General features: G+C 29.5%; 1 protein-coding gene across 2 annotated transcripts in view; it reads right to left on the minus strand.

Annotated features, from left to right (window-relative positions):
- The window catches only part of LOC129963242 (teneurin-m-like), a 638,728-nt gene that overhangs the window by 348,289 nt on the left and 263,393 nt on the right, over positions 1-27,046 (minus strand). For both annotated transcript variants that reach the window (XM_056077466.1, XM_056077465.1), the window contains exon 3: positions 3,462-3,671. In XM_056077466.1, coding sequence (XP_055933441.1) covers positions 3,462-3,663 — 202 coding nt within the window. In that variant the 5' untranslated portion in view covers positions 3,664-3,671. The remainder of the gene's footprint in view (positions 1-3,461; positions 3,672-27,046) is intronic.

The raw sequence follows: 27,046 nt of genomic DNA on the forward strand, positions 1-27,046 counted from the left end.
ACTTAAATGCATCAAATTAGGTTTGTGATTGTGTTCTACAAGTGAAGTTTTAGGCTAGATTTCCATTTGAATCGGTAGGAAAAAAAACAGTTTAAAACTGAAACTCGATTTTCAGATATTATTAATTGAATGCCAGGGATTCATCACCAAAAGACTTGTCAAGAATCATAAGATAGATTCAGTAAAAATTCAGTTTTTGGGAAAGTTTTGAGGAGACAATTCCCTCTGGTTTAATTAACATTTATTTCTATTGAATGCGAATTCCTTCAATATTTTGCATTCTTATCTGATAATTTTTTTATCAGTCATGATTTTAAATCTTTTCTTGAAGTCTCTAAGTATTTTGCTTTATTAAGTAAGCATTTGCCAAACAAATTTTTATTATATATCGATGGCCGGTAACTGCAAGTAATTGATTTGCAATGTTCAGGTTTTGTGAGTTCAGGTTAAATTAGCAGTAACTTCGGAATATCAATAATATATTTTCCTGAAAACTGGGATGTATGCACTATTTATACTTTTCATTTTTAAAACTCTCATTGCGATTATAAAGTATCATTCATAGTTTTATGAAACTTCAGTGTCTCCTAAGTTCAATCTCTGAAGATATCTGAATTTAGAACCAATTTTACTTGTACCTACTCAAAAACTATATCAAAATCCCCCACGATTCATTTTTTATATTATTTTTAAGATTTTTCTGTCACTCATTTATCAAATTGGTATTTCATCACTATGCCAAAAATAAATTATAAATTAAGAATGTATTTTTAATATTTAAGAAAGTCTAATGATTATTTGCAAAAATATATAATATTCCATTGATTTGCTCCTATATATATCCAATAAATTATTAATATAAAATTTGACGTAATCATACAGCCTAAATATAATAAAAATCATGAAATGCAGCTCTAACATTTTATAATAGTTACTTCAAGATTGGTGGATCTGAGATTATTACAAGTGTTTCCAAGGAACTATCATGTTTCCGTGATGGGATGGAGCGTGCGCATGTCGTGCAGGTCATGTTACCGGATATTAGAAATAATTCCTTACATTCCTCACCACTTCCATCCGGAAATAGAAATTGCGTTACTTCCATCATGCTGTTTAGGAGGAATCATGATAAATTGCCATACGTGTGTGCTTACGTGTAGGTTTGATAAGTTAATTAAGGAACTTGTCTTGCAATCCCAGGAGGGTTTTTCTTTGTATAATTTTAGAAGTTTTCTTATTCAAAGGAAACAAGATCCGAGTTAATCTCCTGTAACAAATTTGTCTAAAATTCCAGGCAGGAATATTATGAATTCCATCCATCATGTCATAAAATGAACTAAAAAGTCTACGAATATGTAAGCTCCCTGTATTGGAAAATTTTTTCAATGTTCTTAATCAAGATACTCTGTTTCAAGATACTATTTGTAATAAAAATGTATCCATTGTTGAGTTGACTCTGAACACGCTGACTTCCAAATCCATTATGGAGAAACTTAACAGTCACGAATTAGCTAGCAAGTAACAGGAAGTCGTATGGCCAACTATAGGTCAACTAATTAATATGTATTAAAGAATAATTTATTGAGAGGCTATAGGAATTATATATTCCTATCAAATTACTTTATAAGAAGAATCTGTTTGGAATTCTTTCATCAATGAAAAAAAAAAATCCTGTAAAATATATCCTCAAAGTAATCAATGAAAAATCAATGCTCAAATATGTCTGGGATGCAAAACATCTCCCCATTATATGTATGAAACAAGTTATTTTCAAATGTAATATATGCAAACGAATAATATTAAATTTATAATTATTATTTTTGTCGCTGATAAATTTTGTGCCAAATGTATTTTGAATAAAAAGTTTAGAAAAAAATCAAAATATCCCACTAAATAATTGGCAAATAAAATCTAGAATGAAATAAGTTGGTATATATACTAAATTAGCGAAAGATGCCGATTTAAAAATTATGAATATATATATTCTGTTAAAACTAATTAAACATCATTTACACATTGAAAAGGTAATTTTGGGTTTTCCATATCACTTTTTCCATATATAAAATATCTATTTTCCTCATAATATGAAATCTGAAAATCGTAATTTCCCATTCTTTTCCCTATATTAAGTATGTTATTTAATCTTCCATTATTACTTACTTAGCAATGTTGACATCCATGAAATGAGTTGGTTTCCTGCCAGTTTACAACGATATGAATACATGCAATTTGTGTATTATTTTGAGATCATATATATAGATATACTTTAAGGTGTACGTACACACTTGAAGATTTTTTTTTAAATTTCAACTTTAAAAGTCCAATTTTTTCACAGTAGGTCATTAATATATGTTTAAACTCATTTCAGTGAGAAAAAAAACCTTATTACACTAATTATTAATTAATTAAATAACATTTAATGAGTTAATTAGCCTATGTTTTGAAACATGATATCTTAAATTCTAATTTGCACAGACACATAATTCTAGTTCGAAACTATGCCTAATATTAGTCTTCATGTTGTCTGCTTCAATCAAGTTATAAAAATTTATAGTTTTTTTTAACAATTTTTTCATCACCAACGAATGGAAAAAGCGAGATTTTTTCTGTAATTTTAACTTTTAAATAGCTATAAAAAATTTATTTCTATCAATATAACTTTGATTGAGGCACAAAACATTTGCTATTTCATACAGATTATTTTGATATATAAATAACTGTATTTGGTTCATTTCTTGTTGAGTTATGATTGTTTGAATGAAGCAACAGAGTGGAAAAATATCGTTCTTCATAAAATGAGTTTTAAAAACACCGTAACTAGAGTTTTTAATGAAAGCACCTCAAGAAAAATAATTATAACTCGAGAAATATTTCGAATATCGACAACATCTTGGTATCGTTTGAAAGCTAAAGGATCAGAAAACATTATTAAGCAATAAAAAAATATTCGATATTTTGAACGATTTTCGAAGTTTCAAGTGTGTACATACACCTTAAAAATTGTGCCTAATCGTTCTCAGCAAATATATCCAAAGTGCAAAATAAGAACCACTTCTCTTTATTACACAGCAAACATTAATAGAAAATGTAAAATATTATAGATAAATATGAGAAGAACCAAGGGTATATATTCCTAGTCTGTAAGTTAAGTCTGTTTACCGATAGAACGACCAAGTTCGGTGGAACAAAAGTGATTATAAATCGCTTAAATCTTGAATAATCTTTCCTTACTATTTTTTTCTGTTTTATTGCCAAGCATCGATTGACTATTACATTTATACTAAAACAAGATTTGATAACATTTCGGGAAATCAAAAGAGAGATACAACTTCGAATTTCTTTAAAAGTTATCCTTCTTGATGAAACCTCAAATTCTAAGAGATTGTCACATTAAATATTATTGCAAAAAAAAAAAAAAAAAAAAAAATTCTCATTTGCAAACAAGTGTTTAGGCAACTCACCGAGTCCATGCTTCCTGTTGTCTGCCGCCCTCTGCTCGTCGTAGGGCTCATCAGCAGTCGCAGGATATCGATAAGCTCTGGAATCTACGTGGTGGTGGTCCTCGTTGTCCGAGCTGCTGTAATCCTGCCACTCCTGACTACGGTGACGTCTCACTCGAGATCCCTGCCTGCTGAGTCGGCTGTTCTTGGTCAAACCTTCCATGCAGAACGCTAGAAAAGAGAAAAATGTCATTAACAGTTAATTGATAATTAATTTTTAGTTAATCAGTTAATGCAATGAATCACACTAGGGATAATTAATAATCTTAAGATTAATTGAATTAAAATAATATAAAATTGAAGTTTAAAAAATCGAAAGGAATAGGTAATAAGGGCTGAAGACTGTATCAAAGATGATTTTCAAACAGAGATTCAAATTTTTTTTTAAAAATCGGTGAGGGTTCCAACTTTTGTCCAAATATTGCCACCTCATGGTTCGCCCCCCCCCCATCTTCCGAAAATCTCAAGAAATTGAGGTTTCTAGAAGATAAAAATTAGTATGTATTGATAGTAAATTCCCTCATTAAGAAACAAAATTACTGAATTTATAAACACTCTAAATTCAGAGTGTCTTGCTCTTAAATTCCGTTGCTTGCTCCGTAAATGTGCTCAAATAGTTTCTTAAAAAATAAGTTGATTAAATAAAATTTTTACGTTGCGATAAATCACCGAGAAAAGAAACTTTATAAATGCTCTCACCAGGAATTATTTGAGGATCGTATTAATTCTTGACAGAAGTGAATTTTTTTTCAATATTACTATAGAAAAATAGCGGGTTCGAATGGTAGAAATATCAGATTAATTTTATTAAATGATGTATCTACTAAATAATTTGGTTTAAAGAGCAATTGATAGAGATTCATTTTCCTTCATTCCGCCTTCATTTTCTACATTCCATATTACAAAATTGCAATAAAAATTCCTACAACTGAGACGTGAATTTGTTATGCTACATATCATGACTGTAATCTTGTATTCTGAATGATACATTTTTGTCCACTTAACCCGCGAGCACTCGCACCGGGTATGACATGCCCGATCCATTTTCATTCAGCGTTTTTGTTATTTCCTGTTTTTCGGATTAGGCCAGAATTTCATGTAGCTGTATCCAAGGCCACATTCTTTCAGTAGGGGAAAAACCAGTTCTGCTCTAAAAATAGATTTTGAGAAAGAGGGGTTGGGGGCATGTCATACCCGTGCGAGTCCTCGTGTTCGTCAAAGGTTTCCATTTCCGTCTCTTAGTTTAGTGCAGTATGACGCCCTATATGAATTACGAGGAAGAAACTGAATATTTGCGACACCTTATAGAAACTGTTTCTAGTGACGATGAACCGTTATCTCACGATAGTGTTGCCTCTGAGGATGAAGAATACTGCAGCGATCACGATTCTTCTACTGAAATTGAGACAGAAAAAGAAGATGAATGCCAGAGTATCAAATCGCTGGCCAATGGTTATTCTGTTTTCAATTTTGAATGTGGCAGGTATTAATTCTAGGATTTTGTTGATGTCCACGAAAAATCCTCCCACACAGTTAAGAAACAGACGTTTCTTTTTTAAAACACTGGGACTCGCTCTTTCAGAACAACACAGAAATCGTAAGCCTCAAGGAATAATAACAAATCCAAGCACTTCTAAGGAATTGGGATTTACTAATAGTAAACCACCTGCAAAAAAGCTCAAAGGAAACTATAAGCAATGTGCATTTTGTCCATGTAATAAAGACAGAAAATCAAGGTTTATGTGCCAAAAATGTGAAAGGAGTCTCTGTGTAGAGCAGCAGTATGTAATTTGTAAAAATTTTCTCTAAACATGTAAGTAATTATTATTAAATTCACTTAAATTCCTAAATGCATCGTTTTGTAATATTTAATTACCTAAGGTTTGCTTATAAACAGTATTAATTAATATTTAAATAGCAGAAATGAATTAGGGTATGAGATACCCGGCGCGAGTTCTCGTGTTCGAAAATGGGTGCGAGTGCTCGCGGGTAAGATAATCCAAATTGTCTTCAGTATAATTATAGAATACAAAATATCTCTCAAAAAAGTTTTCTATAGATTATAAGATTTATAGAAGTAAACACAATTTCAGATTTTTATTAAAAATATATGTTAGTTAAATTGTGTTTAGAATATTTAGCTTAAATGAATTTCTCTAAAAAAATTTTTAAAGGGAAGATAAACGGAGTGCAATTAAATAAATATCTTTTTTTTTTGTTTCTCCTTATTACTTCAATGAAAATCTTGCTATTTGAAATTCTTACTATTTAGAAAGAAAAAAACTCTTACTAATTCACTATAAAATAAAGAAAACTGATAAATTTTTAAGATAAAACTTAAAGCAGCTAACAGTGAAATGAATTGCCTAATTAAATTTGTGCAAGTCGAATGCTTCGAATCAGGGTCATCAAAGTTTTCAAAGCCAAGTTTCTTCTTGGATTGACCTATATTTCTGGAAATCTTTTTTTAAAAATATTAAGAGCGGAAAATTGAAAGAATTTAACATATATTTTTAATCATTCTTCAAAAGACTGTAGAATAAAACTAATATTTCAAATTTAAGATTTTGAATGAAAAAAATAACACAGAAAATTTTGTATTTCAGTGCATAATTAAATTTTATTAAATCTAGTAAATTTAGTAAGTTCATTAATTCCTTAATTTCAAGATGACAGAATTCCTAAAATATTTAAATATATTTCTTCAAGATGCAAAAATCATATTTTCCTAATGAATGCTACGAATTACTGTTTAATGTTTGATACATTATATGCAACTGTAATGTTAGAATCAATCGGTTTATATACCATAATCACTGTCATTTTCTTTTTGAATCTACTATATTTCTTTCTGAAGGCAACACAAGTATATAGAAAGGAAGCGTGTATTTAAACTGTAGTTACAGTTGTTCTTTGACTATGACGTCAATTAAATTATTCAAAAATAATTAAATGAAATACAAATTCAATACAATTATTCAATAAAAATACTTTCTTTCAACAATCCATTCATACAGAAATCGAATTTAATGTAATCCATTTAAAAATTTCCGATAATTCTAAAATACAACTCTTTCAATTATTTTTAAACCCTCTAATTTCACAATTTGCTTTCGCTAATAAAAAAGACTTTCCAATTTTTTTTTCACATTTTCATTAGGATTACCGTGAAACAAAATTGAAGTTATTAACGGAAACCAAGAGACGTAACGCAGCATCTTATGAAATGTTTCAACAACGAAAAAGAAACGCAAATATTAGCGTTATTAATAGAGCGAAAGATGAATTTTTTAAAATGTTAAGGTTCTTCCAACATCGCTGTTCGAAACGAATTAAAATATTCCTAGCAATTACTCCTTAAACACTCCACTTACCGAAGAATCAAAGTTATAAAGCGTATTAACTAATGAGTAGTTCGCAAAAAAAAAAAAAAAATTCTTCGTGGCGCAATTACAATTGGGCCAAGATGGCCGCCGAAAATGAACAATTACATTATCTTTTAATTTCATCCGCGATTTCCCTTAATTAGGTTAATTCAAAGGAATGTCAACTTCACCGAAAAAATAACTTTTTAAGACGACAAACCTTACTTTTCATCTCATTCAAAAGCCATCGTGTTTACTTTTTTTATCTTAAAATTTTCATTTTTTGTCATCTGTGAATTTGTGCGTTAATGTTGAAGTAACATAATAAGAAGAAATTCGTGTAAAAAAAAACAGAATGTGGTGGCATTCAGAAATTAAATGTATTTATGCCTTTATTTCTATGCTTTTATTTTATTTATATGTCACTAAGAATCTCGAATTTTTATTCAATGATCGACAATTTTTTCCCATCCGTATCGGATGATTCAGGAATAAGTTTGATAATTTCGTTGATTTACAAAATGAAAAGATGTTCCTCTTGGAAGTCATCTTTTTTTTCAATTTTTATTTATTATTTATTTTGAATGAAGCTTGAATAGAATAATGATACAATTAGAATTGGAGTATATCAGTTTCTCTTCACCAAAGAGGAAGTTTAATTCAAGAAATCTTATGTTCTATGCAAAATGTTTATGTTCTATGCAAATGTCTTATGTTTCTTTATCCTTTATGTATTATGATTTTTTTATTTCGCTCTTCACAGGTAATAAATACATTCATTTTTAATTGGGGATACTTTAAATAAACAGTAATTTTAAAGTTTAGAAATAACGAATATGTTTATGAATATAGGAAAAATGTTTTCGGTATTTCTTACTGGTGCATTTTTTATGTATGCATGTTTGTGTATGTGTATGTATACATATATATATAAATTTTAATAAGAATGCCATGTGATGTGAATAATTATTCTTACACTTGCAAAATTTGCTGCCAGATGTTCTACAATTCGAAAAAGGATAATGTGTTATTCTAATTTGTGTTTCATAATGTGTTTCAGATTTTAGTTCATAATACTTTACTACTTCATTTCTGTATTCCTCTATTTTTGCAAACAGAAATCAGCTTTTAAAATTGTCATCAATATGTTTAATTATACATTTTATGTCTTTTTTCCAACAATAATCATTTTTGCATAATCAAGATAAATTAAGAAATCTCAGAAACGTTAAGTCGAATGATTCAGAACAAGACAGTTCAATTTTTCGTAAAAGCATATCAATTGGAATTTCATCCAGGGCCATGATAACTAATGGTGCAGTCAATTGTGTATAGAATACCAATTGGAACTTCATGCAGGGCCATGGTAACTACTGGTAAGTTCAATTTCGCATAGAATCATATCGTTTGTAATTTCATGGAGGATTATGGTAACTACTAGTAAGGTCAGTTTTGCATAGATTCATATCAAATTCGCCACTTTAGGCCAAATGAGTGGTATGAAAATTTGAAAAGGAGGATATCGACTTAAGTGCTTTCCTCATCGCCCGATCAGGCCTCAAAATAACAAATTTAATTCCCAAAAATAGCCCTTTCATTGCTTTGGATGTTAATATAATAAAATTAAATTGGAATATCAAGCATCATTGATGATTGGCTTAAAGTGAATTTTACAACGCCGAACATATCTTATCTAATCAAGAAAGTGGAAAATGTAGGAAAGAAGTGCTAAGCAAAGCAAAAAGCATGCCCATGCATTCAGGGCATAAGATAACTAAAGGAGCCACATGAATGTATCGAAGTACTGAGAGCCAAAATTCTAATTTGACCAATCTGCGATAAAATAAGGTAAGTTTGGAAATTTTATAAATAACATTTACTGTCACAAGGAATAAAACAAGAATCTGAATTCTGGTGCAGTCACTCTTGATTTCAATGTAAAGTCGGCATCGGTAAGAATTGTTATACAGTGATTTCTTATATCACATTTACTGCAAATAATCCATGCATTATGTGCAAAAAACACCCTGCAGGAAACGATATTTAAGCTATCCTTTTCTATGCCTCCTATCCTTGTTGCTATGATTATCTGGAAGAGAATATTTATATGTCTTCATTTGTAGAATATAAGAATCTAGAAGCTGCACAGATTTATGCGTCGTAGGCGTGGGCTAGGAGGAAGTTAGAGCTTGATTTCGTGTTGATTTTTCATGCATTACCAGTGCGTGGATACAATACTACAGCTCATAAGTACCGATGTAAAACTGATTTTTATTAACGTACTTGGTTTGGCGAATTCAAAAATATGTTTGAGAAACGAGGGAAATAATGATTCTAGTTAAATTGGTATGATTACTAAGTTTGATATTTCAGTGAAAAACATGGACCTAAGTATTCATTCAAAGATTTGAAATATTTGGTTTGGCATCTAAAACTTGTGCAATCAATATGACTTCTAACTTTTAAACTAAAGTTAATAATAATGTAATCTTAGTAAAATATAAATCTAATTTTATCTTTATTTTTTTAAATATTAAATTAAATATTTTATTAAAATGTATAACTTCAAAATAGTCCAATTTTTCAGGAATGGATATATCTTATTCTGACTTATTTCTTCTGCATTCTTGCGTGATTTTGAATTGTTTAAAAAAAATTCGAATTTCAGTTTAAATAGCATAGTATAAAATATATTCAGGTAAAGAACTGAATTCACAAGATTAGGAATTAATCTTAAATAATATGCAACATACTTGCATATTATTTAGGACTGAAATCTGTCAAGAATATAGTTATGTAATATTTGAGCATAAATATTATTATTTTCAAAAAGTTAATTGTCTTATAATACCTTAAATTAATTTTCATTGCTTACTAACCCTTTAGAAATATGTCAAAATAAGAATCAAGTGGATATTTTTTAAAGTAAAAAAAAAGATGCAATATAATATCAAAGTCAACAATAGAAAATGAAATTCATAGCAGTAAAAACCTTTTTTGTGTTTCTCAAGCAATTCAGAAACACTTGTGCTGATAAAATAAAAACAGGAAGATTCGATGCTATTATCTTGCTATTCTTCCATTTTCCCTCTGAAAATTTGAACTTTACAAATTTTGTATTTATCGCGTTCAGTTATAAATCTAAGCAATTTGCACGGCCTTTATTCTATCAGCAAATTTGTTCGTATTAAGGAACAAAAATACGGTTTCGTGGTTCAATATTTTAAGATTGAATACTCCCAAGTGCCAAGCATTAAATGATTGATTGCTTTTTAATGGTGGAAAGGCTAAGTTTGCTCAAGCATTTTGTGGTATCAAAGTAACTGTGCTACATTGATGTATTACAAAAGCGAGGACAAAGACGATGTTGTGTATTGAAAAGTCTTGTGTAAGATAAATAAAAAAAGAAATACACTCTTTATACATTAAATTAATATATTGTAGCGTATTAATATAGCACTTGATTTGAATTATGCTTTCTATAATAATGGAAGCTTTTATATATAAAATATATGCATTTTTCCGTTAAAATTTAATTTCATAAATTGATACAGTTATATTTAAACTTTTAAGTGCCATCAATAACAATTGTATTAAAGCTCTGGCATTCAAAATAGTAAATACTTAATATCTTTATGAATGTTTTACCAACACTTCAAATATTATTCACTTTTTTTTTTTATTTCATCTCGTTAAAATTATTTTTTGCTTTTACTTTGTATGAAAAATTATTTTGACAAGTATCTCGAAGAATTTCTACATTAATCCTACAATTATTTTATTTTTTACTATTATCTCACGAAGTGACCCTTTTATTTTTTCTTCATAATTAATGGCTCATTCAACATTTCATACAGAATATACTCTATGTAATTTTTATTCCAAAATAAAACATTTTGCAAGCATTTAAACCTTACTCAATAATTTTATAAATAGATTAATTTGATCAATGTACAGTGTGTGAATAAAAAAACTATCTTCAAAAATTTTATTTCATCCAGAATATAGTTTCGAAAAATATAACAGACTAAGAAATATGTATATAAAAAACCTCTGTCTTTTATAAAACACATACGACTTACGAAATACTTTGAGATTAGTAGTTTATAAATGACAAAAAACATGTGACTCCGTAAATGGCTACTCCTGTAAATTTAAAAAAATAAGAAATACTTCTGGATTTTTCATGACATTTTTAAGTCGGGAAAACTATCATACACACAGGCAGTTGCAAACAGTTTGTTAGATAAATAGATTATATCAAACATAAGAAGTAGAGCAAAATGATCATAAAGGTATTTGCACATTTTTGGTTTGATGATGAATCGATTTCATTTGAAACATAATCAAACAAGTTTAATTAGGCAAAAGATATAAAGATACATCAGTAGCAATCATTTTCGAGCATTTTTGAAGGAGCTTATATGTTATGTTTACTTTCACCATAGCAACTGGCAAACAAATCGTATATAGGATAGGATACTGTTAAAAGTTGTGAACACGAGTGTTGTATTTAGATTTCTGATATTATATGTTGACACAAGTATGATTGGAAAACACAGCTAATTTTTCTGCTTAATTTAGCATAGTAAAGAAAAGAAAAACATTTACAATATTTCTTAATAAGCAAGCTTGATTATCTAACTAGAATAAAGAGACAAATCAAGGTAATTTTAAGATTTCGGCTTTTGCATATAATTTTAAGATTTATTTAGTTAAGATAATTAAAATTCTTCCACTGACTTTAATGTAGAATCTATGCATTCAAAAGAAAAAAGTTAAAGAGAGATTTCAATAATGGATTCATTAAAATGAATAGTTAATGAATTAGATATTCTGTATTAAAAGAATATTTATAAGATTTTCAAGTCTTCATTTCACACAAATGATTAATGAAAAAAATTGCACTGATTTCATTTTTTGTATTGATATAATTATTTATTTAATTTTTGCACTGATTTCATTTTTTTGTATTGATATAATTATTTATCTAATTTCAATAAATACTTTTTTATGAATCTTCACATTGTTATAGAACTGAAAAGAATGTAACTTTTTGGAAAAAAAAGTGTTATTTCCTTAATGTCCAAGCTTATTCACTCTGTAATATAAAAACTATCATATTTTCATTATTCATGATAAAATCAACAATTTGTTTCTTTAATGAAATAACAATTTATTTAATGTGTGATTATCTACATAATATGGTTTTAGGAAATGGAACTTTGAGAGATAGCAGACTTCAAAGCTGTTGCGCTACTTTGATTTTGGAATCCACTGAGCATCTTGTAAAAAATTGTGGGGCACGGAATCTCTGTTTAATTTGAAACAATATGCAATTAACCATCAGAATGAAATCTCTGTTTTGTTTGTTACATAAATTTGATGGAGTACAAGATGTTTTACATATTTTTTTTATATTTTTGTTGAGCACTTCTAATTTGGTCATGAAACTTACTTTTGATTTAAAAGCTTAATTACCTCAATAAAGCATAGTCACTTTATTACTGGATATTCAAGAAATCTAAAGAATTTCTTGCCCTTCGCATCAAAATCGGGTACGTACCTGGCAGGCTACGCGCAATAATATTTTCACTTCTCGATAATCGAAAATGTATCTTCTTAGTACGCAATTAGCTTCTTTTCTTCTCTGCATATGCACAATTCGTAATCTGATGTATATAACATTTCAACAGATATATAACTTTTTTGAGTGAGAAGTCAAATTTCCATTTTCAATTTCATGCTTTTTGTTTTCTATTGAAATCAGTCTAATCTTTTTCCTTATTATAAAACTCTTCCTATATGGGTTGATATAGTTTGTTTACTTCAATCCTAGTGCGAAACCAATGGATAAAATGAATTAGGATATTCAGTGCATAGTGTTTCGTTCAATGAAGGGATTAAAAGAATCCTGGTAATGCCCTTTTTTAAAAAAAAATAAATATGAGAGAACCTTCTAAGATGCTTAATATTGGGAAAGTTGAAATAAAATTTATATAAAATGTCACACTCAATGACATTAGAGTATTTCATTTAAAGAACCTCAAATATTCATAATAATAGGAGGAAGATCAGTAGGTAAAAACATGAATTTAAATAAACTAAATGCCTGAGATAAAATGTGAGTATTTAGGTTTCGTATTTATGTTCCATGGATTTGCGAGGAATTGTTATTAAATGCCCATGAATATTTATATGAGAAAATTCATTTCAATAATGTTGTGGTGAATAGCTTAAAATCCGGTTAACAACTACGCCACACGAGCATTTGCTTTTGTATCCTGGTCATGTTACCGGACTGTCAACCACAATGTCCCAGGTTCTATCCTCGAGCATCTCAATCCCCTAAATTGGTGACCTCGGACGATGAACCTTCAACCTTCGTACAGTGGTGCCATCCGCAACCAAAGTCGTCAGACTCACTTGACGCAGCAACCATACACGTTCGCCATAACGCTTCACGCTACTCAAATGGGTACAGGTGCATTTGAATCAACAGCTAATATTACATCACCACTCAACAGTCATATCGTTCGACTCACTGGAGGGAGAGTCTGTGGTGAATAACTTATAATCCAGTTAACAACTACGCTGCACGAGCAATTGCTTTTGTACCTTGGTCATGTTACAGAACTGCTAACCACAAGGTCCCAGGTTCTATCCCCGCTAATCACAAACCGCTAAAATATAATTGAATTTCTATTTTAGCTTCTTTTTCTTCATGACACGCATTTTATCCTTTATTCTTTGGCTATTAATGCAAATGATTTTTTTTGTTTTATACAGTAAAATTAATGAAGAATATAAATTACTTAAAACAAAAGATTATTACGGCTAATGCTAATGGATAATTATATTACGGGTTATGGGTAACATTACAATTACACATATTTTTTATTGGAATTTATGTTAAGATTATCGACAAGTCTAGACTCTGTAAGAAAATCCAATAACAGTCGAGATCTTATATTCTAGAATCAACAAAATTTTAAATTCCTTTCAACCCTGCCAGATCCTCGAACAAAATACAGTTAGAGGTGTTTCCAACAATTTTCCAATTTTTTTTAAAATAATGAAGTGTTCACATTAATGAAATGTTGAGCTATTGAAATAGTTTGATAAAACTTATGAAATTATTTTTTTGTAAGGCATAACTATCACATATTTTTCAATCATGGAGCATTTAAATGAATGTATATGCATGGCATATTTTTTTTCCTTTTAAAATAATGCATCGTGGTATAAAAATACAGTTGAAAGTTTGGCATACATCACGATCTATACATTTCGTAAAAGCGAATATTTTTCCAATAAATATTTTTTTTAAAGTGAAGAATAATTTTTCAACTCTATAAAGGATACTGCTGAGATATAACTTTATTGATATGCAATAACATTGTGTTATGTGATTTTTATCTGCTGAAAAAAATATATATTTATATTCATTCGTTTCTGAAGTTATTCTATAGCAATCATTTCCGAAACAGATTGAAATAAGTCTGCCATTATTTCTATCTTTTCCATTTTCATGAACGTAGATTTCGAAGAAATGAAAAATGAAATCGATTTTCTTTGCTTGACATAGAAACAAATTTTTCTGTTTTTGCAGTGAAAAGTGATAAAATGTTTACATATAAAGCTTCAAGCTGGTTTGAATACGTGCAGGAATGAATCGATTGCATTTGCAGATAGTGTCCTTTAAATATTTCATTTGTTTTCCTTTTCCAATTCATAACCAATTTGGTTGACGTGCTTGCTTTTTTATATCCTTTATTTATATATATTCAATAATAATTGAAAATCTGAATCAACTCTTATTAAATAATAAGATGCTTGTTTAGTTATCATACAATTAATATTTAATTGTTAATGTTTGAATAGCATTTATTTTAAGTTTAACCCTTAACTGGGGGGCGTGCGGTCTGTGAGACCGATAGCGATGGATTTTCGGTCACTCCTATTCTATTTTTAGCTCGATTGAATGGATTAACCCTGTAGCTTCCTGTTTTATGACCTTCAATACGCGTGCACTTTTTCAACCGATTTCAGCAGATGCTTTTTAAAATAATTCAGTTATTTCTTCGAGCGCGGTCTCTAAGACCGCACCTTCCTGTTAGTGTCCCAGTGATAAACAAGGCTTGGCAGATAGCACTAAAACTTGGGCTCCGAAATATCATCCAATTTACTGATCCTATTATGAAGCAGTGCTCCAGACACTTTTAAATGAAGCAGGAAGTGATTTTTAGTGATAAGAATAATTGTACAGAAGAGTATTTCGATGAAATTTCCATTCAACTGATTCTGATACGTATGTTCAAACATAATTCATTTTTCTAGTGATAATGTTTTTGAGAAATTTATAAAATATATTAATATACCAAGAGATAAATATGTACAGAATTTATAGGTTGATTTTGATACTAGTTCTTAACCTGTATGTTTAAAATGCCCTAGAAAACCGTGCTATGAAAGTCACACAAACCGATAAAAGAAGGGCCAATTTTATCTATTGTAAATTTTCTTTATTTTTCATATAAATATTAAATTTTACATTGAATTGTCTTCTATATACCTTCATATACTGTAAAAAGAAATATGATTTAAAAAGTAAAAAGTAATATATTTTTTCAAGAATATTATTTATTGTAACAAGTCATTTGAGAAGAATAAGTTCCAACTTATTTACTTTTTTCAATGATAATATTTTTTGAAAAATTTCTAAAACATATCTATATAAAAAGAAAATATCTGCAAAATATATTGGCAGTTTTTCATACTAATTAATACATTCATTAGAAAATTCAATTTGAGTGGAAACGAAATGCGGTATCGTAGACCGCACCTCCCCAGTTAAATCTTAAATTTCACCTCCCCAGTTAAGAGTTAATTAGTAAATTAAAAATAGTATAGAAATTTGAATTAAGTTCAAGTAAAATTTTAGTAAAACTAACCATGCTTTTGTACACCTTAAATTAGCACAAAAAGATGCTACCAAGCGATAAGTTAACACAGCCTGAAATTATTGTTAAAATCATTACAGGAAACAAGCATAAAAATAAATCGATTTATCTTATCGGGATGTTATTATAGGTCACACCTTTATCACAAATGTAATTAGGTAACTGAGCTTGTTTATAGGGGCACTTAATTTACATAAAAATATCTATATGTTAAGTTTCAAGATTCTAAAAATATATAAATTTCATTTTATAGAAATTTTGGGATACAGTAACGCTGTATGTAATAATCAGATAAAATTAATTATAGATAGCTAATTTTTCAAGGTTAATAAGACTTGTGGAGCTAAATTATCAAATAAATTTATTATGAAACAGATAAAAAATATTGATATTATTCTAAAATTATTGATATCGTACTTATCGAAATTTAATTCTACTCTAGCTTTTACCTTTCTTTTCTCTTTCATATTTCATCTCCTTTCCGATATTTTTTTTATTACGCTTTATCCCTATTTTATTTCAATAATTATCTGTCTTATGCATTAGAGTTTCTGTTAAGGGAAAATTTTCATTTTCAGAAGACTGAAACTAAACTGTTTAAATGGAATATCTTTCTCCCTGATTTAAAAATACAAAAAGATAGAAATTAGAAATATCTAATACATTAAAGAAATTTCGGTTTTGAAAATTGATTTTATTAAATTTATTAAGTCAATCGCTTAATACACTCAGACAGAAAATCAATCAAATAATCAAAACAATACTGTATGTATTCTAAAATTAAATATATAATTTTGATCTAAAGATCCTAAAATAATATTTTTTATAGCGTTCGAAGTTGATTGTTTCATATAAGTAGCATAAAACATATCGACAATTAATCTTTTGTTGGAAGGTTTCCACAATTTCATGCTTATCATCAATTCTAGTAATAATTTCATTTCAAAAATTTAATGTATTTACTTCCTTGTTCTTTGAGTTATCACTTTCATATACATGTTGAGGATGAAACAAATAATTATCTCGGCTATGGATTTTCCTCTGTGTTTCTATCTATTTCTAAACATTAATTTGAATTCAAACATGGCATCATATTTATCCTTGAAAATATCCCGATTATGCAGTGTCATGTTAAAAGACTTACAGACGAACATGATTCTAAAAGCTTTTCATAGCGTTTCATGCAAAGATAGTCTAAAATCCAGTGATTGGATTTCTTTGAAGATTATAAGATTACATATACTTAGATATCATGAAAGAAAATAAAAACGAGTATTTAATATCAAGCATAAAATGATTAAATTTAATACCAGAGAGTATAAAAGGCGGATCTGCTCTAAGTGTACAACAATCTTTCTGTAGCACCTTCAAATATCTTAGATAAAGAAAACCTGCACTCCTTTCCTGACGTTCGGCTTTCGTTTTCTTCCATCATACTGACAATCACCACGTTAGATTTTTTTTCCGGTCCCCTCCAACTTTCATTGTTACCGTCACTCGATGCGTTGCAAAATGAAATCTAATTGCTTCGCCCGACCTAACACAATCTTGGTATTTTGTGTAATAAAAGGTAAGGCGCGTTCGCTCACCAGACAGATGGGAAGTTTTCAGTAAATAAATAATAAAAATAAAAGTTGATTTAATTTACAACCCTTGGAAAAGAAGTTTATGGAAGAAAGAAAGAAGGAGGTCTTTTTCCCGGATTCCTTTTTTTTTTGTTATTATTATTATTATTATTTTGTGTAAGAGGAAAGTCTTCCTGCGGCATTTTTGATGGAACCAACCAAGTGTTTGTAAGGCAGTCACAAAAAAAATCGCTTATTTTCAGTAATATTTCTAAAATAAAAAACATTTTTTTTTTTTTTTGCAACAAGCACGAGAAGATAATTTCTTTTGTTTTTTTATTATTTCTTTTATTCATAAAGCTCTTAATAACCCAGTTTTGACCCTCTTATGTAAGACTTCTTATATTTATATGATTTTGATAGAATTTAAAGAATAACACATTGTTTTACTTTATTATTCTTTGGAATAAGAATTGGATTTGAAGCAATCCTGTTCTGAAGAAGAAAATAATAAAAATACGTATGTGGATAAATAGCTGTGTAAAACAAATTTAAGAAAAAAATATCTCGTATTTAAATAAAATTAGTTGTCATGTTTCTTTTTCTTTTTTTAAAAAAACTTTTATATCACTTTTTTTCTATTTGTAAAGATGCAATTTTTGGTATTATTTTTTTTTTCACTTTCTGATGCGATATAGTTTTAAATTCCGGACATTTTTTTTGTTGACGAAAATGCACTATTTTTGGAATTTAATTATAAAATAATATATTAATTTAAGTGAAATTAGATTCTATATGAACGTCAACACCTATGAATTTAAAAAAAATGTTTTGAGATTCAATAATATTAACATTCATGATTTAAAAATTAATGACTAAAATAAAGGCCATATAATTTAATATGCTACTGTAATTTTGGATTTAAAATTTTTTATGTCATTTATTTATTGCGAATATTTTGTGCGATTAAAGTTATCTCTATATATATGTGTGAATACGTATTTCCATAATATTTTATTTTGCATGTTTTATTTTGTATATTTGTATGCACACTTATATATATATATATATATATATATATATATATATGTGTGTGTGTGTGTGTGCGTGTGTGTGTGTGTGTGTGCGTGTGTGCGTGTGTGTGTGCGTGTGAGTGTGTGTGTGTGCATACCTCAAAATTAAATTAAAAACTGATAGTCTATCAATGAATAATAATAGCATATTTGCAATAAATAAATTAAATTTGATCTTTTCTAAATCAGTTCTCCTTCTTACAAAAAATATTCCTTATAGCTTAAAGAATATTTTGAAACTGCATTCAACATATACGTTATAAATTTTTAATTGCAATCTTTGCTCTATCAATATGCTACAATTTCAATGCTTTTATCTTATTTCCCCACATATTTTTCTTCCAACAGAATTTCATCAAATGGATCTAATTGTGCTTCATTCTTTGTCGATATTATCAAAAACATTTTTTTCAAAATTTTATCTAAAGTTATTTTCCCATTGTTCCTAGTAAATATTGATTTTCTTTTAAAATAGTAGAAATTTTGTTTAAAGAGAATTTTCTCAAAGAAAATAAATAAGCTAAGTATTAGGCGTTATTAGACTTTTGTGTTCTTTTTTTAAATCTTGTATATAAAAGGAATTCTTCATAGGAAAGTGTGCTAATGAAATAGAATCAATTGATGAACAATGAATCAACAAATTCTGTAACTAACGCAAGGAAATTTTACAAATGTTTATCACACATTTTCTTCGGTATAAGAAGTTTTCGTTTTAATTGCAAAAAGAAACAATTCTACTGATCTTTCATTTTCTCCAGAAAATGATTTACACTACAAAGAAAGCAGATAAAATTGGAAAGCAACAAGAATATAGATTTTTGAACAAAAATATATGATTCAAAATTCCCTGCATTTTTCTTTCTTCTGATATTTGAAAAAGATAAACCAAATGACAAATTCCGAGTAAACTAGCGTATGGCTATCGGATTTCATTTTGAAAAATTGATTCTTACTAATGAAAAAATCAATATTTATTGCTTCCAAAATATCTCCCGATGATAGTGTCAAACATTAAGTGAATTTTTGAAGACAGCAGATGAGATTTCAACAAATGCTTACTCAGCGAAATTTGCACTGAAACAATAACATTTTCCGGACTGTAAGTTTTCACATATAATTAATGCATTCATTTGGATTAATTTAGTTCATCATTGAACTTTAAGCAAAAATTGGTATATGAAGTGATATATTTTCTTAATGGATTTCGAAACTTGTTGTCGGTTTTTAGGATTTGAATATTTTAAGATGCTTAATTAAGATGTAGGTAGTAAGAAACTAATTATGAATGCCTTATTAATACGTAGTAAAAAATTCAAAGATAAAAAAAAAAGGAACACACTTTTTAAAGGAAAAATTTTAATTTGACTCATCAATATATAAGAAGGAATGCTTAGTTGTTTTAAAACTCTTTTCTAAAATATTTCTATTAACATTAAAGATAGTACATTTTTATTTATTGTAATTATCATAAACTTGAAATACTAATGTTAAAATACAAAAGAATCTTAAAAGGAATTAATAAATAATGTCCATTAAAACATTTTTTTGTTGTTACAAGGATTATTATAATATATTTAATACGCAATGTGATTATCTTAATTGTCAGATGAAAAATGTTAAATATAAAATGAATTGAAAAAAGTGAAACGGAAAAAATAATGTACACTGAAAAAATGTATTTTATTTATATCACAATTTGTTGATGTCACTAGAATTATAACAATAATATTTTTATACATGCATGTATCTTAAAAGTCCAAGTTTTATTTGAATGCGTGGTTTAGTTTATTTTTGAACTGCACTGCTAGAATTTAAGTACCTATGTGAATTACAAGTAATGGTAATGAAGACCATTTTGGCTGATAAGTGACATTAAGTCAGCCAAATATAATTGACCCTCAAGTCATGCTTACAGAATTTTAAAGAATTAAACAGAACGAAAATTCTTATTAAAATAACATTTTTATTGTTAAAGACTATGGTTTACCCTTTTAAATTTATTGATAAGTAAATCGTGCAAATTTCATTGATGAAATTTTTAGAAAATTCCATTTTATCTGTACGTTTTTTTTCTTTCATTTGATTTGTTTTATCTATTTTATGTGTTTTTGGTTCGCAAAGCAAAAATAAAGGTAATTTCAATTTTAAAATTATAACATAAAAATAAATATACTTTAAGAAAAGAGATGCCAAAAATAAAAAATAAAAAGTATCCATCCTTTGGAACTTACAAACAAATGCAGTGCCTCAGTCAATTATCAAAGTAAAGGAAATAAAGTAAAGGAAATAAAATCAAGGATCTCATATTTCCTTATTTCCCTTCACTGCATTTCGTCTCCATTACTTGGCAACGTTGCGTTTCCATAGTAACTGAATTTACCTCTCTCGGTAGTAGCCTTATATCTCGACTTTGAAATGACAAAATTACGACCATACGCCATATTTGTTCGAATATTGAAACCGAAATCACACAATACATAAAAAAAACTTTTTCGATGATTGTTAACTCTAAATTTAAGACCCTAAGTTTATATTTTAATATACAAAATGTACTAAGCATTCAAAATTAGTGCTCACTTTTTCCATATTGTATAGGCTTATAATTAACTTAGCTTCTAAAAGCTACGCCGGTAGAAAGCAGCAAAATGAATTATATGTATTATTTAAGTCACAATGATTAATAATTAATATATTTATAAGGAATTGCAATTCAGTTGGTAAGATCCTCGAAATTATTTCTGAATACTTAAATATTTTGTTGCTGATTAAGTATAGTTAATAGCTAATATATTTACAGTAAAGCAGAAAATGTAGGACAGATGGAGATTATTCTTAAATAATTAATTTAATAATTTATAAAACATTGAAACATTTATTCAGTATAGTTATGTAAAATGTAAGAGCTTTAGTCTAATTAAAATTAGATTGATTATATGGATCAAATAGTATTAGGACAATGTGCATTAATTTGTTCTCTTTTAATTCTTATTATTCGAAAATGGAAATCATTTGATAATTTTTAAGAACTGTATTGTTTTCCAAAATGAGAAGTTATAAAGTATTGATTTATTGTATGGAATTGTCATCTAAGAGAAAACGGTATAGGATTGACTACAATATTTTGGAGAAGAGATTGCAGTGATTTGTTCGCTCAATGAACATTGTGAGGGCGCTGCGGATGATTAGAACCAGAAAACGAACTGAAGGGAAGAGGGTGGAGAAGAAGGACGGCGGGAGAGACGGGGCCGAGAGAAGGTGGTTGGATGTTGGAAAGTTCTATGATGTTAACGTACTAAATTTTGTAATAGTGTTCTTATATGTTATGTTTCGTCCTACGTCAATTAAATGTTGTCAAAAAATTTAAATATGGTGTCATGCCAATTATTTTCGTTTACATTTATTTACAAAAAGGGCAGTCTTTGCCTTATTAATTTTTCTGATGAGAAATAAGAATTAATAAAAAAGCTCGGCAGCGCCGACATCTTGGTGGCAGCGAACGGGATCTGGATTAATGAAGGTGTCTATTATATTTCCGGCTGATCCAGAAGGAAATCGAGTTAACCCACCGAATCCAGGTATGTAATGAAGGAAGTTACGGCAGTAGCTAAAGGAACTCAGATAAGCTAAATGTTTACTGATTTGGTGCGCATGTAAAGATATAGTTTTGTTCCGTCAGGAATATAATTTGTTGTATCACGCCAGTGATTTTGTTCTGTCAGGAATATAATTTGTTGTATCACGTCAGTTTTTTTGTTCCGTCAGGAATATAATTTGTTGTATCACGTCAGTGATTTTGTTCCGTCAGGAATATAAGTTGTTGTATCACGTCAGTGATTTTGTTCCGTCAGGAATATAAGTTGTTGTATCACGCCAGTGATATCCAGATTTCAAACTTCTGCATGTTGTGTCACCTTCTAACATGTTGGTAATATATCTTTACAGTACAAATAAGTATTAATTTATTATAGTTTATACTTTGTTCCGCCAGGAACTTGCCATTTTATTTGTTACGTCAGTGATAATACCGCGTCAGTGGTTACGATGATTAAATATAGTTTACGTCAGTAAAATAAAGAGAGTAAAAAAAAAAAAAAAAGAAAGTTCATTATTGTACCTTTTAGAGAAATAAAACTAAAACATGCTGTGTTAGAAATTTATTTCTATCAAGAAATGAGCTGAACAACTGTTGACACTAACGTTTCGTTTTGAAAGGGTGAATGCTGTCATAAATAATTGTATATCATTTTATAATAAATTCTTTATTTTTATAAGAATAAAACTGTTGTTCTTTTGATATATTTTTTTTAAATATATAATAAAGTAATTGTTCCATAAACATTGCAACGAATTAATTCTTGGAAAATACAATAATAAGCTCTACGAGTTTTTGTTTCACTTGTTTTGATATTTATGTTCTTTTTTCAGATATTCTGGACATTAAAGAATTTATTTTGATTGTTGTCTTAAATAAGTGACATGTTTAATTGAATTTTATGCTTGATAATTCTGTATTCTATTAAATAAGTGATATGTTTAATTGAATTTTGTGTTTCATAATTCTGTATTCTAGTTGAAAAATAATTACCAGTAACACTTTCGTTTCGATTCCGAACGAAAGATATTAAGATATTTTAAAAATAATACTTTTCTGATTGATATACGTATTTCCGGTGTTCCAGATAAATCATTCTTGTTTTATGAATCATGTTGACGGCAGTTAAAAAAAAAAGAAAACAAGAAATAAGTAAAAGGAAAGAGTAGATTTATGGGGGTTTTTTTATCATCTAATTTATGCCATTTGTGTTTTTTTATTAAAAGGATATTTCTTATAATTAATACTATTTGCTGTTATTCGGGAAAGCATTCTAATACTCTCTTCATTTTATGATTGTTTATGTACTAAATTCTTTCAGTTATTGTTTCGTAACATTTGACTATAGCTCAAATAAATAATTCTGGTTTAATATTTTAATATGAATGATCTTTATTAATGGAAGATTTATTACTTTTGCATTTTCTTTTTTTATTGATATAAGTATAAAGGGAGTGTTGTATTAGAGATTATATTTTATTGTTGTGAAATAGAACAACAACAAAAGTTGTTAAAAGTTAATTTGTGTTACATTATAAAAAGTTTGTCGCAAGTGCATAAACCATTTTATGTTTAATATTTTAAGAAATGTTTTCAAATAAAACAGAAATTGTTTGAAACATGTACTTGCATTTTAGACTGTTAAAATAAGTTTTATGAATTTAAAAATTATCAAGATAATATTGTTAGCAATTATTATTATTTTACTTTATTTTCATTTGAGTATTTTTTTTTCAATATTGTAAAGAGTATCTCCGCAGTAACAGAATTCTTGTTGCGCGTTTTTAAAACAACAACAACAAAAAAAAGAATTTGTATAATTCAAAAGAAACAGGGTAAATTTCTTATTTTCGGGTCAGAATTATTATTTAATAATGGCGTTTTTGGCAAAGGGTATCAAGTGTGATCTTATAGTGTTGGCAACTGAAATGGGGGAGGAACCGAAATCTGATATGACAGTATATGGCTAAAAACATTAATCACTGGCAGTCAGGTATATGAAGAAGAATTTGTGAAAACTTTACTAGAAACAATAATCTCTACAAGAAAGGAACAAGAGAGTAAGTCGAAGTTGCAGATGGAGATGGAAGCAAGGAAGCGAGAGATGGAATTTGAATTGGAAAAGAAAAAAATAGAAGCAGGAATGGCTGCATCTAATGCTAGTTCAGCTAGTGGTGGACAATTTCATATCAATCCGCAGATTGAAATTTCCAAGTCCATGCCAAAATTCGACGAAAAAGAATGTGACATTGTCTTATATATGTCATTGTTTGAGAGACAAGTCAAGAGGTTGAAAATTGATGAGGAAAACTGGGTGTCATGTTTAATACCTCTCATGCCTGCAGAGATAGTGGAACTGATCGCAAAAATTCCAGAAGAAGAATTTTTTAATTTTGAACATGTGAAGGAAATCTTGATGAAGAAGTTTAAATTGAATGCTGAGGGTTTTCGGCAGAAATTTGTTCAGCACCAAAGAAATCCAGAGAAGAGTTGGAAAGATTTCATTTATGAAGTTACAAATTACTTTCAAGGCTGGATAAGAGCTTTGAATGTCACAGATTTGGAGGGACTGAAAGATTTGATCATTACGGATCAAGTAAAGAAGAGAGTTCCACAAGAGGTTCGTGACCATTTTGTTGATGTGGGGGGGACATTAATCAAACCCCAAGATTTAGCAGACAAGCTAGACGAGTACGAGTGTATTCGAAAAACTTATCGGAGACCATCAAATCCAAATCCCAAGGGACATCAACAAGTAAATGTTAGAAATAACGCCTTTAGCCGTGATAACAGAGACTATAATAATAGTCCTAAACAGATGAAGCAAGATAAAGGTTTCACACGGAATAGATACGAACCGAAAAACCGTCCAAAGTTTACTTGCTATTTCTGTGGAGTGGATGGTCACGTAAAGAAGTTCTGTCCCAAACTCTTAAAGACGAACTCAGATCAAGATAGTAGAAGAAAGGCAAATGTTCACAGAACTGTCGTGGACCCAGAACCGGTAACTAAGGAAACGGCAGTAGTGGCTAAAGTGATGTCTCACAGACGACCTTCTCTTGATAAAGGTCTTTGTAATCTAGAAAAGATACGTATAAGTGTGAATGGAAAGCCTGCAACAGCTTTAATTGATTCTGGCACTGAAATAACTGTAGTCAGAAGAGATATATTGACTGATTTTCCTGTTGAAGATAAGGCTTCAATTTATATAAAAGGCATTTTTGGTCCAGCGGAGAAATGTTCTCTTGTCAATATTCCAATGGGTGTCATCGTTGGCGAAGACGGGAACATGATTCACCAAGAAGTGCTGTGTGCAGTTGCTCCTACTCTGGTGGATGATGTACTGTTGCCCCCAGAAATAAGGGACAAGCTGGAGGGTGTTCAAGAAAATTATTTCGTTGATATTTCCGAAAAGGACACAGAACCGAAGACAATTAAAGATAGAGAAATCGTCGATGAAACAAGTGATGATAACCCAGTCTTGGGAAGTGAAGAAATAAGGGCATTTTCTGTGGAAAATTCAGAAAAGAATGCTAAAGAACTATCAAGGTCGGACGAATTTCGTAAAGATCACGTGGATTGTCCAGATTTGGAATATGCTAGAAAATGTGCAAATGAAAAGTCCGGAGGATATTATTTCCATAATAAATTTTTGTTTCACAAAGAAAAAGTTTTAGGGGAGTCCGTTGCTCAGCTAGTTTTGCCTAAGAAGCGTAGACTTGAAGTTCTAAATTTAGCTCACTGTTCGGTATTTGGAGGTCACATGGGCGCAAGAAAAACTGCTGAAAGAATAAGGTATTCTTTTTACTGGCATGGAATATCCAAAGATGTCAGAGCTTTTTGTCAACAATGCAAAGATTGTCAGTTGACAAGGCGAATAAATCAAAAGGACAGAGTACCAATTACTCCTGTGGCAAGACCAGAATTGCCGTTCCAAGTGGTAAACATCGACATCATTGGACCTATAGATCCGCCTAGTGCAAAAGGTCACAGATATATATTATGTCTAGTTGATCAGCACACGAGATGGGCTGAGGCGGTACCACTGACCAGTCTAACTGCCAAAGCTACATGTGAAGCACTGTTAACCATCTTCATGCGGACAGGTGTGCCTAATATAATAGCATCAGACAATGGGACTAATTTCAATGCTAGTTTGACACAAGAGTTTGAAAAAAGAATGGGATCCAGCCCAAGATTTTCGACACCATTGCATCCAGAGTCGAATGGCCTGGTAGAAAGATTTAATCAGACGTTAAAGCACATGCTACATCATGTCATTTTGGAAGAGCCACGTACATGGCATACAAAAATACCATTCATTTTGTGGGCCTATCGAGAAGTCCCCAACAGCACGACCGGCGTAGCACCTTTTCAGTTGTTATATGGACGAACACCAGAAGGACCCTTATCTATTCTGAGGAACACTTGGGTGGCAGATGAAGAGGGTTTGCAGTTGGATACTACTCCAGTACCTCTTTACATGGAAAAGCTTAAGAAGCAGCTAGAAGACGCAGCTGAGAAAGCAAAATTGATTTCAACAGTACAGCAAGAAAGAATGGCTCGTTATTACAATTTGAGATCTACGAAGAAAGTCTTTAATCCAGGAGACAAGGTAATTGTTCTATTACCTGATTCTAGAAACAAGCTTTTAGCTAGATGGCAAGGTCCATGTACCATCGAATCACGAAAGAATGAACATTCATTTTTAGTGAAGATGCCTGATGGTAGTCTGAGGCATGTGCATCAAAATAAAATGAGAGAATTTATTGCTAGCTCCGGAAGTGTGAACGTCATATTTGAAGGGGAAGAAGAATTTGGTGACATCGAAAATACTCCATTGAAAGAAGACTCCTTTTGGCAGGAAGTAAAATCCGTAGCCTCACCTGACTTATCAACTACGCATCAAACAGAATTGGAGACATTATTAAAAGAATTTGAACCCTTATTCAAAAGACCAGTGCAACCAGTTGCAATCGGGGAGCACG

The sequence above is a fragment of the Argiope bruennichi genome, chromosome 3 (assembly GCF_947563725.1).
Source record: "Argiope bruennichi chromosome 3, qqArgBrue1.1, whole genome shotgun sequence".
Lineage (NCBI taxonomy): Eukaryota > Metazoa > Arthropoda > Arachnida > Araneae > Araneidae > Argiope > Argiope bruennichi.